The 13742-nt window shown below is 43.9% G+C and overlaps 1 protein-coding gene across 1 annotated transcript in view; it reads right to left on the bottom strand.

Annotated features, from left to right (window-relative positions):
• Positions 1-13742, bottom strand: part of LOC140208022 (uncharacterized) — a 74305-nt gene that overhangs the window by 54122 nt on the left and 6441 nt on the right. The window contains exons 3-4 of the mRNA XM_072276552.1: positions 1297-1443; positions 544-699 (exon numbers count right to left, since the gene is read on the bottom strand). Of these exons, the coding sequence (XP_072132653.1) occupies positions 544-699; positions 1297-1443 (303 nt within the window). The remainder of the gene's footprint in view (positions 1-543; positions 700-1296; positions 1444-13742) is intronic.

The raw sequence follows: 13742 nt of genomic DNA, 5'->3' as shown, positions 1-13742 counted from the left end.
GATCTTGTCCCTCACATGCTAACTCCAGCTCCAGACACAATCTCCCTTCTTTGTCACTGAGTGGTCCTGTGCTCTTGCCAGTATTCTGTTGTTTTCAGTCCCATTAATTCTCCTCAGTGAATATATTTCCTGGTCACTATTCATTCTCTTGATTCACTGTGTGATTGCTTGCTGGCCCCTGATGTTCCTCCAAGACCCAGTCCAATTTCAGCTTCCAAAACCGATATTGACTCCAATGACTCCATCTATCTCTGCTGTACACAACATCTCTCCCCCTCCCACCCCATCTCCTTCTCTCTCGCAACAGCTACAAGTAAAATAAAGGTACTTTGTCTTCACTTTAAAAGGATTAAAATATGCCATTTGAAGATAGTTCTTGATGGTAGAGGAGAACCTGCAGGTGGAGAGCATCTGCGGATTTTCTTGTGTTGTAGTTTCATCTCTCTGTGCATCACGTTGTTGTAATTTGCCAGAAGGTTGCTGTACAGAATAGGGATTATGAAGAAAGCTTGATTATAATACTTAGCAACATTTATTTCTAACGTTTAACGAGTTTCAAAATCCCATTCAATGGGTATTTCAGCATATTCCTGAGCTCCTCTCGGAATTTCCTCTGGGTCAGGGCGTATATAAAAGTGTTGGTGCAGGAATTGAGAATCTGCAGCATTCCCGATAACTCTTCGGTGATGTAACGGGTATCTGTCACAGAATAGTAAACAAAAGTCATTGAAATCCGTTGATAGATATAAGATACCTGCCGTGTTATCCAGCACAGTATGAAACTACCAGTTATGCTGAAGAGCAAAACGATGGATTTGCGTCGGTTCTCCATCTCCCGGTCCTTGTCATTCTCTCCATTCCTTCGTCCCCGGAGCCCCCGGCGGGCTCGGCTGGCTGCAAGAATCTTCCTAACGGTTCGAATATTGAACAGCAATATCAGCAAGAATGGAACACAAGGGGTTAAAATGCGGTGAAACATTGCAAATGCCGCCCATGAGGGAGATCTTTTGTAGTTTCGTGTGTAAATGCAATACCAGGGAACTCCATCAATCATTACCAAAAGCTCGTATACAAAGCCCCAGGGGACACATTCCAGACAGGCCAGCACACTCACTGTCCCGATAACCACAGCCGCCGTTCTCTCGGTGCAATATTTTGTTTTCAGCTTCTCACAGCAAATAGCCACAAACCTATCGACGGTGAAAGCGACAGTCAGCCAGACAGAGGTCACCGTGCTCGCAGAAATTAACCATGCACCGAGTCTGCACGCGGGAGTGATGAAAAGGAAAGACCGACGGAAGTAAATCCAAGCAGTCCACGTCAGCAGCGGATAGGAGATAACGATCAGGAGATCGGCCGCGGCCATTCCAACCAGGTAGCGATTAATGCATTTGGATAGACCGCACTTTCTCCAGGAGAGGATCACAATCGCGAGCAGGTTTGCTGAAAGAGAGACCGGGAACAGCAAGTTGAAAAAAAATTCTGAGCGGAGGCTAATGGAGTAGTTGGAGGGGATACTCTAACACTCCATGATATTGTTGCGTTTAGTGGTGCAAGTGTGCAAAGAGTGGGCAGATCTGGAGGAGACAAAGAAAGACACAGTGCAATAAAATCAGTACGATTTGCATACGGATTCTTACTGATGACCGAAATGTAGAGTGGCAGGTGAAAGCTAAAACTGGGTAACTACCTCCTCAGAGTCCATACTGGATGGAACATTTTCTAACGGCGCCCCCGCGTTTCGTGTTCGTAAAGTGAATAAATCCGCACCCTGATTGCAGGATACTTCCATTGGAAATTCAGCAGCTTCTATAGCACTCCCTGCCACGAAAGCCGAAGGACGTTTAAAAAAAAGAGAGGGGAAATGCTGGAAACACGCATCCAGACGAAACAAAATATGTGGAAAAACTTTTAAATTTTCTCTTCTCATAAATGTTCTCAGACAGGCCGCTGACATCCCTTTTAAAATTTCTCTTTCCATTCTAGCTGATTGGGGTTTAGTGTTTCCAGTATTCCACATGTGTGTCTCCTGTTCCAGAATCTACCACTTCACTGACTTTAGAAAAGAAGATTGACTAATACCGCAGTTACAGCGCAGTATGACACAACGTGAAAGACAGGTATGAAGTCTGCCATTGAAACCAGCAGAGGGAAGCAGAGAGGAGAAATTCATTGCCTGGCAGCAAACACGGTGTCGCATTCAGATATCTGTAAAGGTGTCGGATGTAAATATAACATAATATATTTCACAGTATTGATAACTATGAAGTAACACTTCGGTTGTGGTAATTGGCTCAGCAACAATTGAGTTGTGTTGTCCATCAACTGTTTTATAGTCAGTCACAGCACACAGCATAGACCATAGAACACTACAGCACAGAAAACAAGCCATTCGGCCCGTCTAGTCTGTGCCGAAACTTTATTCCACCAGTCCCATTGACCCGCACCCAGTCAATAACCTTCCAGACCTCTTCCATCCATGTATCTATCCAATTTATTCTACAAACGTAAGAGTGAGCCACATTTACCACGTCAGATGGCAGCTTGTTCCTCACTCTCATTACTCTCTGAGCGAAGAAGTTCCCCCTAATGTTACCCTTATTTTTTTTTTCCCCTTTCACCCCAAAGTCATGTCCTCTCGTATTTATCCCTCCTAATCTAAGTGGAAGGAGCCTACTCGCATTTATTCTGTCTATACTCCTCACAATTTTGTAAACCTTTATCAAGTCTCCCCTCTTCCTTCTACGCTCCAAGGAATACAGTGGTAAACTGTTCAATCTTTTCCTGCAACTCAACTCCTGAAGACCCAGCAACATCCTAGAAAATCTTCTGTGCACACTTTCAATCTCACTGATATCCTTCTTTTCGTTGGGTGACCAGAACTGCACACAATATTCCAATTTCCAAACGTCTTATACCTCTCCAAAACATCCCAACTGCAATACTTAGTGCTTTGATTTATGAATGCCTGGATGCCAAAAGCCTTCTTTACCACCCTGTCCTCATGTGACGCCACTTTCAAGGAATTATGTATCTGAACTCATAGAATCCTTCGTTCCTCCGCACCCCTCAGTACCCTACCATTTACTATGTACGTCTTACCTTGATTTGTCCTTCCAAAATGCAACACCTCACACTAGTCTGCATTAACTTCCATCTGCCAGTTTCTAGCTCATTTTTTCCACTCGGTCCAGATCCCTCTGCAAGCTTTGAAAGCCTTCCTTGCCATCCACAACGCCTCCAATCTTAGTGTCATCAGCAATTTTGCTAATCCAATTTTCAACATTATCATCTAGATCATTGATATAGACAACAAACAATAATGGTCCCAGCGCAGATCCCTGAGGCACTCCACTAGTCACAGGCCTCCAGTCTGAGAAGCAATTATCCACTACCACTCTCTGTCTTCTCCCCCACAGCCGATTTCGAATCCGGTTTACAACCTCTCCATGGATACCTAGTGTCTCAACCTTCTGAACTAACCTCCCATATGGGACCTTGTCAAAGGCCTTACTAAAGTCCATGTAGACAACATCCACGGCCTTTCCCTCATCTACCTTCTTGGTAATCTCCTCAAAGAGCTCCTGAATATTTGTTAAACACGATCTACAACGCACAAAGCCTTACTGACTATCCTTAATCAACCCTTGGCTGTCCAAGTACTTGCATATCCGATCTCTCAGAGCACCTTCCAATAATTTATCTACCACTGATGTCAGGATCACCGGTCTGTAGTTGCCTGGTTTACTTTTAGAGCCCTTTTCAAACAACGGAAAAACATGAGCCTCCCTCCAGTCCTCTGGCACCGCACCGGTGGCTAAGGACATTTTAAATATTTCAGCTAGGGTCCCTGCAATTTCTACGCTGGACTCTCTCGATGCCGAGGAAATATCCTGTCAGGCCCGGCGGATTTATCTACCTTCATTCGCTGTAAGGCAGCAAGCAGCTCCTCCTCTTTAATTTCTATATGTTCCATGACACTACTGCTTGTTTCCCTTCCTTCCATATACACTCTGCCAGTTTCCTGAATAAATACTGATGAAATAAAAATAACTGTTTAAGGTCTCCGCCATCTCCTGAGGATCCACACATGGACGGCCACTCTGATATTCTAGGCGACTAATTTAGTTCCTTTCTATCCTTTTACTCTTAATATACTTGTAGAAACCCTTCGGGTTTACCTTCGCATTACCTGCCAAATCAACCTCATGTCTTCATTTTCCCTTCCCGTTTTCTTTCTTCAGTATTTTCTTACATTTTCTACACTCTTCAAGTACCTCATTTGTTCCTAGTTGCCTATACCTGCCATACACATCTCTCTTTTTCTTAAACAGATCACCAATATCCCTTGAAAACCAATGTTCCCTATGCCTGTTAACTTTGCCTTTAATCCTGGTAGGAATATGCAAACTCTGCACTTCAAAAATCTCCTTTGAAGTCCTTCCCCTTACTGAACACATCCTAGCCAGAAAACAATTTATCCCAATCCACTCTTCCTTGGTCCTTTCGCATCTCCACAAAATTGGCTCTTCTCCAATTTAGAACTTCAACTCGAGGACCAGACCTCTCTTTATCCATAATTAACTTGAAACTAATGACAATATGGTCACTGGACCCGACATTTTTGCCTACACATACTTCTGACACCTAACCTGTCTGGTTCATAATAGGAGATCAAGTGTTGCATCCTCTCTCGTTGGTGCCTCTATATATTGATTTGGAAAACTTTCCTGAACACATTTGACAAATTCCAAGCCATCCAGCCCTTTCACAATGTGGGAGTCCCCGTCAATATGTGGAAAGTTAAAATCCCCTACTATTACAGTTTTCTGTTTCTTACATCGGTCTGCTATCTCTCTACAGATTTGCTCCTCCAATTCTTTCGGACCATTGGGCGGTCTATAATACAACCCTATTAGTGTGGTCGCAACATTCCCGTTCCTCAGCTCCACCCATATGACCTCTGTAGACCAGCCCTCCGGGCTGTCCTGTCTACGCACAGCTGAGATATTCTCCCTGACTTGTAATGCCACTCCTCCCCCTTTCATCCCTCTCACTCTGTCACATCTGAAACAACGGAACCCCGGAACATTAAGATGCCAGTCCTGCCTCTCCTGCAACCAAGTCTGAGTAATAGCAATACTGTCGTAATCCCACGTGCTAATCCATGACCTGAGCTCACCTGCCTTACCTAAAATTCTCTTCTATTGAAACAGGTGCACCTGAGAACATTTCTATCTCATACAAACCTGCGATTTATGTCTATACTTGCAGTTCTCGCATGACCTTTATCCTCCTCTACCTGACTATCTGCTCTAACACTCTGATTCCACTCCCACTGCTAAGCTAGTTTGAGCCTCCCGAAGCAGTACTAGCAAACTTCCCCGTTTATTAAAAATCCACAAGTTTCATGCTGCAACATGGAACTCCTCCATGAGTCGATAGTTTGATTATTGTACATAACACGTCCGCTCACATGCCAATGCAAACAATCAATCGGTATAAACACCGGGAGAAGCTTAAAGAAAATATATGCAATATTAGTGCAGCCGCGACTGGTCCAAAAGCAGAGAAACCCGAACATCAAACCATCGAACGCAAGCAGCTTAGAGAAGCGTCGAACTCCAGAATCGCTGAATTCCAACATTGGATTGTTTTTGACTCAAATCTCAAAAAACACACTTCCAGTGTTTCCATTCCATTGCTGAAATGCGGCAGACTGGGACTGGACGTGGCAGTGCTATCCAGCGACAAAAACAATTACAACATTGGAACTCAACTTCAGTTCCTATCTACAGCAGCTGATACGGCGGCTTACCGGGAATTCCAAAGGCTGAAATTAAAGGATAGTAAACTTCCCCTATTCTCAAGATGACTGGATACCCCATTTCAGTAAAATGTTCTATTGCTTCTGAATTCACAGCCGCAGCAGAACACTCTGAGCTGATGTATGCAAAACATCTCTGATATATACAAATGATCAGTCTCCAGAGATAACGTCATATCCCTGACCAACTTCATAAGTTACAATTACTTGAACAAACACTTTTATTCAACACCATTGACTCTGGTGTAAATATGGGACTGATTGAAGAGCAATGTTTCAAATTCCTTGGGCATTACGTCAGCAGTGACTCTTTTGTTAGAAATTCACCGAGCGCAGATCGGTGGGACTATATGAGAGTAAGAGTTCTGCACGGACTAGAAGGGCCGAGATGGCCTGTTTCCGTGCTGTAATTGTTATATGCTTATATATGGTTATATGGTTACAATATTCAAGATGCATTCTCACCAGAACCCAATTAGACACCTCCTCTTCCCCAGTCATTCTGCTTCATAGGACAAAGTGAAGTTTGTTTCCCTTAATATTTGTTGTACCTGAATGTTAACTCTCAGTGAATTGTTCAAAATGCTCCTCACGTCCCGCTGAAAGATGACCTCCGTCCCCATGTAAAAGTGGCTTTTCCTACCTTGTTCTCTCGGAATGGTTGGCCTCAAGTCACCCCGCACTTTGTACATCTGCCAGGTCCTCACTCATTCACTTCTGCCTGCGTCCCCGGACCCACTCTGTATCCTTCTCACTACTGATCCTGTCACCCAGCTCTGTAACACCAGCAGACATTGATAACATAGCACATCCAAATCAGTGATGCACATTGTGAACAGCTGGGGTCTCAGCTCCAATTCCTGATTCACCCTACTCGTCACAGCTTCCCAGATCGAAAGTGGCCAATTTATTCCATCTCTCTGTCTTTGAGCTGCTGACTAATTCTAAGTCTACACAAGAACACCAGAACCTTATTTGCTGATTAGAAACTTTCTAAAATTCCAACAACACCACATTTATCAGTTAGTAATGTTCCAGCTGTTTGTCGTATCCTGAACCCACATTGACTCTGCCAACCCTACTGCTGCAGCCCTCCCAGCACCGTGTGTGGACATTAATGATCAGGGTCAGTCTCTCTACCTCTCGGACACTGTGGTACAGAATGCAATCAAAACAATGAACATGTGTGGTTCAGTGTAATAGTAGAATGCGTATCCGGTTTGGACTCAGTGTGGGACTGAACGCCTTCGGTCTGAGTTAACTTGGGTATCGACAGGAAGGAACATTGTAGTCTTTCCCTGCGGGAAGAAGAAGGAAACTGGGTCAGTGGGACAGAGTCAAGACATAGACGGTTCTATGAAGTGGGCGGCTTATGAAAGCCAACCTTTCCAGCAACATATCAAAATGTTTGACGGACTCAGCGAAGTTTCTCTAGCACTTAGTGTGTACTCACTTTCATTTCCAGGATCTGTGTTTGTGTGTGTGTGTGTGTGTGTGTGTGTGTGTGTATGTGTGTGTTTTATCTGTGTGTGTGTGTGTGTGTGTGTGTGTGTGTGTGTGTGTGTGTCTGTGTGTGTGTCTGTGTGTGTGTGTGTGTGTGTGTGTGTTTTATCTGTGTGTCTGTGTGCGTGTGCCTGTGTGTGTGTGTGTGTGTGTGTGTGTGTGTGTGTGTGCATGTAGTTCTGTGTGTGTGTGTTATGTGTGTGTGTATGTGTGTGTGTGTGTGTTTCCTGTGTGTGTGTGTGTGTGTGTGTGTGTGTCTGTGTGTGTGTGTGTGTGTGTGTGTTTGTTTCCTGTGTGTGTGGCCAGGAGGGAGGTGAAACACTGAAAATGGGAAAACGCAGTGTCAGAAATTAGTACGGCGTCGGTGAAATCTGTTTACAGATTAATAATTAGCCTACAAAAAGATGAACCCTGTAAATATGGCTGCTGCGACAGAAACCTCAGATTTTGTCATAATTTCCACTGCTGCCGTAACACCCAATAATGTTGATATATTTCTATTTAATCTGCCCAATATTTACATCAGAGTCAATGGTGTTGAATAAATGTGTCTGCTGAAGTAATTGTAACTAATGATGTTAGACAGGGGTATAACCGTATCTCTCGAGACTGCTCCTTTGTATAAATCAGGGACGTTTTGGAAGCACCAGATCAGAGTTTCTGCCAGCGCTGTGAATTCAAAAGCAACAGGAATGAAATTCTCACTGAAATGGGTTATCCAGTCATCCTGAGAATAGGGGAAGTTTACTATCCTTTTATTTCAGCCTTAGGAATTCCTGGTAAGCCGCCGTATCAGCTGCTGTAGGTGGGAAGTGCAGTTGGAATCCCTTGTTGTAATTGTTTCTGTCGCTGGATTCCACTGCCTTATGTCCAGTCCCAGTCTGCCGCATTTCATGAAGGGAATGGAAAGCTCAGGAATGTGGATTTGGGGATCTGGATCTAAAAACAAACCGATGATGGAATTCAGCGATTCTGGAGTTCAACGGGTCAGGCAGAGTTCTCCCAGTGGCTTCTGTTGAATAATGTGATGTTCGTGATTATCTGCTTTTGGTCGTGGAGTGGCTATACTGAAATCACACACATTTTGTCTCTGCAGCTCACCGTGCTTATATGGACTGTCTGCATTTGTATGTGAGCGGTCGTGTGAGGTGCAATAATCAAACCGTCGACTGGTAGTAACTCCTTAGCAAATATGAGGAATTCCATGTTGCAGCATTAAACTCGAGGATTTTTAGTAAATGTGTGCGCTGTGACTGACTGTGAAGCAGTTGATGGACAATTCAATGAAGTCGTTGTTGAGCCAATTATCACAACAGACGTGTGGCTTCAGAGTTATCAACACTATGAAACGTATTATATTATATCTACATCTGACACCGATCCAGTTATCTAAAAGAGACACCGAGTTGGCTACTGGACGATGAATTTCTCTCCCTGCTTCCCTGTGATGGTTTCAATAGGAGGTGTCATATCGCTATCTCACGTTGTGTCAGATTGCGTTTTAGTTGTGGTATCAGTCAATGTTCTGTTGTAAAGTTACTGATGGCAGATGATGGATTAGGAAGCAAACATGGGAAGTGCTTTAAACACTAAACCCCAATCGGTTTGAATGGAAAGAGAAATGTTAACAGGTTTGTCACGGACCTCTCTGAGACCATTTATGAGAAGAGACACTTTAACAGCTTTTTTCCACAAAAACTCTTGTCTGGATGCGTGTTTCCAGCATATTCCGTTCTTTTGTACCGTCCTTCGGTTGTCCTGACAGGGAGCGCCATAGAAGCTGATGATTGTCTATTGGAACTATACCGCAATCAGGGTGCGGATGTATTCATTTTATGACACGAAATGCGGAGGCGCCAGTGGAAAATGTTGATTCCAGTATGGGTCCTGAGGAGGTAATTACCCAGTTTTCACTTCCCGCTGCCATTGCACATTTCGGTCACCAGTAAGGAATCCGTACACAAATTATATTGATTTTATTTTACTCTGTAACGTCCTTCTTTGTCCTTCAGCATTGATGTACAGAGTGATCAACGGACCAAAGTTGTAAGACAATTAGACACAATATTAAAGCGCATCTGTGGGAAGTTTTCCTTCATTGTTCGGGACTCAGAGTGGTAAGAGTCAAGAAATCAAATTAAGCAAATGTAAAAGCGAGGGACAAAACAAAGCTCCAGTTATTACGAGGAATGATGAGTGGGAAGCTTTTAAAACCCTAGAGAGAGAAAGTTAATAAATAAATAAATAAATAAAAAGGTGGGAAAAGATGCAGGCTGCAAACTGTATCAATGTGGATAGTAAATGTTTTTTTTTCAAGTATGTAAGAAAATAAAATAGAGATGATTTTGGATGTAGGAACGCAGGAAAATGAGGCCGTAGATAAAATGACGACGGGCGAGGAGATGGCAGATGAACTAAATGAGCATTTTGCACTATCCTTCACTGTTAAAAACACTAGCAGTGCGCCGGATGTTAAAGGAGGGAAGTGACGGAAGAGAGTACAGTCACTATGACGTGGGACAGTGCGCACAACAAGCTGAAAGACGTAAGGACACACAACTCTGCTGGACCAGATGAACTCCGCCCCAGGGTTCAGAAAGAGGAAGCGCTGGAGACTGTGCAGGCATTAGTAATGATCAGCAGAAAGTATCTTATAGATCAGTTAGCCTTCATTGGTGGTTGGGAAGATCTCGGTGTCAATTGTTAAAATGAGATTATGGAGTACTTAGACACACAGTACAAGGTAGGACAAAGTCGGCATCGTTTCCTAAAGGGAAAATCATGCCTGTCGAACCTGTTGGATTTTGTTGAGGATATTAAACATTCGGTACCTAAAGGTGACACAATGAATTTGTAGAAGACAGCGAGTGCCCATCCTCCTAATCTGTCTGAGTCCCTCTGCAGCCTACTTGTTTCCTGAACACCACCCTTCCCTCCACCAATCTCTGCATCATCTACCGTCTCAGTCATTGAGATACAACATAAAAAAGCAACGGTCCCAACCCAAGCTCCTGTGGAACACACACTTGCAGGCAAACGGAAAATCATCCTTTCATTCCCACTCGCTGCCTCCTACAAATCACTTATTGTTCAAACATGCCAGAAACTTTCCTATAATATAATCGGCCCTTAACCTGGTAAGCAGCCTCATTTTCCCTATCTTGTTTTGTGTGTCCTAGGACTTCATAACCTCATCCTTAACAAATGACTCCAAAATTTTAGCAGCCACTGCTGTCCAGCTAACTGATCTACAATTTTCTTACTGCTGCCGTCCTGCTTTCTTATAGAGCAGAGTGACAATTGCAATTTTCCAGTCCTCTGCCAGAGTCCACTTAATTTTGGAAAGATCTTTACTAATGCCTACACAGTCTTGAGCGCTACTTGTTTTATAACCCGAGAGCGCAGTTCACATGGTCCGGGGGATTATACACTATGAGATCTTCCAGCTTTTTGTGAGCACTCTCCCTTGTTATAGTAACTGCAATCATGTCCCCCACTCACAGCCTCTAACATCCGGCGCAATGCTTGTACTTTCCGCAGTGAAGCCTTGTGCAAAATAGTCATTTAGTGCATCTGCCATCTCCTTTCCCCTCGTTATCTTTTCTTTGGCCTCATTTCCAGGTCTGCAGCATCATACTGATGAGTCACTTTCCTCCACTGCTCCTGGTCCGTGACATATTTGCCTTTATTAATAAACGTTTCAGTTCATGAGCCAGGAGGTAATGTTTCAGCTTTATAAAAGTTTGGTCTGGTTGCACCTGGGATATTGCATCTCGTTTCAGTCGCCCAATTGTAGGAAGGATGCCGAGCCTTTGGAAAAGGCATAGAAGACTTTCAACAGGAGGAGTTTAGGAGGAGGTCTAAAAGCAGGAGTTGCACAATTTTGAATTGTTCTTCGCAGAGTGCCAGAAGCGAAACGGAGACTGAAATGTTTATCCGAGTCGTAAATAAAGTAGATACCGGGTATCTTTCTCAGAGCATCAAATGCCGAATACCAGAGGGCATCCAGTTAAGGTGAGAGGGGAAAATATTCAAAGGACATGTGCAGGAAGCAATTAGAAGAAAAGAAAACAAAGAGTTGTGGGGTTCTGGAATGGAGTTCTGGGCGGAGCTGGAAGTAGGTGAAACAGTGGCATTTATGAGGCTCTTAGGCAAAGAAACACACAGAGAACGAAGCAATATAGACAACATGCAGGGAGATGGATTAATTTAATTAGGCATCACTGGCTCAATTACGTCAGCCGAACATCACAGACCAAAGGGTGCCTTCCTGTCTGGCAATGTTATGGATCCCAACTAGATGAACAATCACCGAATAAGGACATTTTCTTTCCCTCTCATTCCTGAATTTTTATTGTTTCTTGATGAAGCTATGACCCATGGTAACAGAATCCTATTTCTGGGGAATCATCACTCCAATCGGTCTGAATAATTCAAAGAATCGATAAATTCTCCTCATAAATTCCAGAGAATACAGGCCCGGCTCACTCAATTTCTCCTCACACGACACCCTGCCATCCCTGGAGCCAGTGCAGACAGTGTGAGGAATAATCCCTGCACTCTCAGTGCTACAGGGATGAGTTTACTGAGGAAATGCGACGGGACAAGTAAATAATATTCAAGATGCATTCTCACCAGAGCCCAATTAGACACCTCCTCTTCCCCAGTCATTCTGCTTCATAGGACATAAAGAAGCTTGTTTCACTTAATATCTGTTGTGCCTGAGTGTTAACTCTCAGTGAATTGTTCAAAATCCTCCGTCCCCATGTAAAAATGGGTTTTCCTACCTTGTTCTCTCGGAATGGTTGGCCTCAAGTCACCCCGCACTTTGTACATCTGCCAGGTCCTCACTCATTCACTTCTACCTGCGTCCCCGGACCCACTCTGTATCCTTCTCAATACCGATCCTGCCGCCAAGCTCTGTAACTCCAGCAGACAATGATATCATCGCACATCCAAATCAGTCATGGAGACTGTGAACAGCTGGAGTCTCAGCTCCAATCCCTGATTCCCCCTACTCGTCACAGCTTCCCAAATCGAAAATGGCCCATTTATTCCCTCTCTCTCTGTCTTTGAACTGCTGACGAATTCTAAGTCTACACAAGCACACCAGAACCTTATTTGCTGATCAGAAACTTTGTAAAATTCCACCAACACCACATTCATCAGTTCGTAATGTTTCAACTGTTTGTAATGTCCTGAACCCACACTGACTCTGCCAACCCTACTGCTGCAGCCCTCCCAGCACCGTGTGTGGGCATTTTGGATCTGGGTATGTCTCTCTACCTGTAGGACACTGTGGTACAGAATACAATGAAAACAATGAACATGTATGTTTCAGTGTAACAGTGGAATGTGTATCCGGCTTGGGCTCAGTGTGGGACTGAATGGCTTCCGTCTGAGACTGTGGAACTGATGAGCTGTCAGTATCCCTGTTCTCTGAAACACACCTTTGATGTGAGAGATTCTCTTTACTTTGTGTATCGACAGTAATATTGTAGTCTTTCCCTGAGGGAAGAAGAAGGAAATTGGTCAGTCTGAGACAGGCAAAACTTAGACGGTTTTATGAAGTGGACGGCTTATGAAAGCCTACCTCTCCAGCAACATATCAAAATGCTTGAGGAACTCAGCGAAGTTCTTCCAACACTTAGTGTGTGTTCACTATCATTCCCGGGATCTATTCGTATCTGCGTTTCTGTGTGTGTGCGTGTGTGTGTGTGTTTGTTTGTCGTGTGTGTGGGGGGCCAGGAGGGAGTTGAAACACTGAAAATCGGAAACCGCAGGGACAGAAATTAGGGGTCGTACGGTGTCGGTGAAATCTGCTTACAAGTTACAGGACAGATGTCAACAAAATAGAGATAGCACAGAGAAGGTTTACTAGAATGTTGCCAGGGTTTCATCACCTAAGTTACAGAGAAAGGTTGAACAAGTTGGGTCTTTATTCTTTGGAACGTATAAGATTGAGGGGGAACTTGATAGATGTATTTAAAGTTATGAGGGGGATAAACAGAGTTGACGTGGAGCGGCTTTTGTCATTGAGAGTGGGGGAGATTCAAAAAAGAGGACATGAGTTGAGAGTTAAAGGGAAAAAGTTTTGGGGGTAACATGAGGGGGAACTTCTTTACTCAGACAGTGGTGGCTGTGTGATACGAACTTCCAGCAGAAGTGGTTGAGGCAGGTTCGATGTTGTCGTTTAAAGTTTAACTGGACAGCTATATGGACAGGAAAAGAATGGACGGTTATGGGCTGAGTGCAAGTCGGCGGGACTAGGCGAGAGTAAGAGTTTGGCATGGACTAGAATGGCTGAGATGGCCTGTTTCCGTGCTGTAATTTTATATGGTTATATGGTTATATTAATAATTAGTCAACAAAAACATGAACCCCGTAAATATGGTTGCTCCAACAGAAAGCT

Source organism: Mobula birostris, chromosome 13 (genome assembly GCF_030028105.1).
Source record: "Mobula birostris isolate sMobBir1 chromosome 13, sMobBir1.hap1, whole genome shotgun sequence".
Taxonomy (NCBI): domain Eukaryota; kingdom Metazoa; phylum Chordata; class Chondrichthyes; order Myliobatiformes; family Myliobatidae; genus Mobula; species Mobula birostris.
The sequence above is the reverse complement of the archived record's forward strand: the minus strand, read 5'-3'. Positions and strand labels throughout refer to the sequence as shown.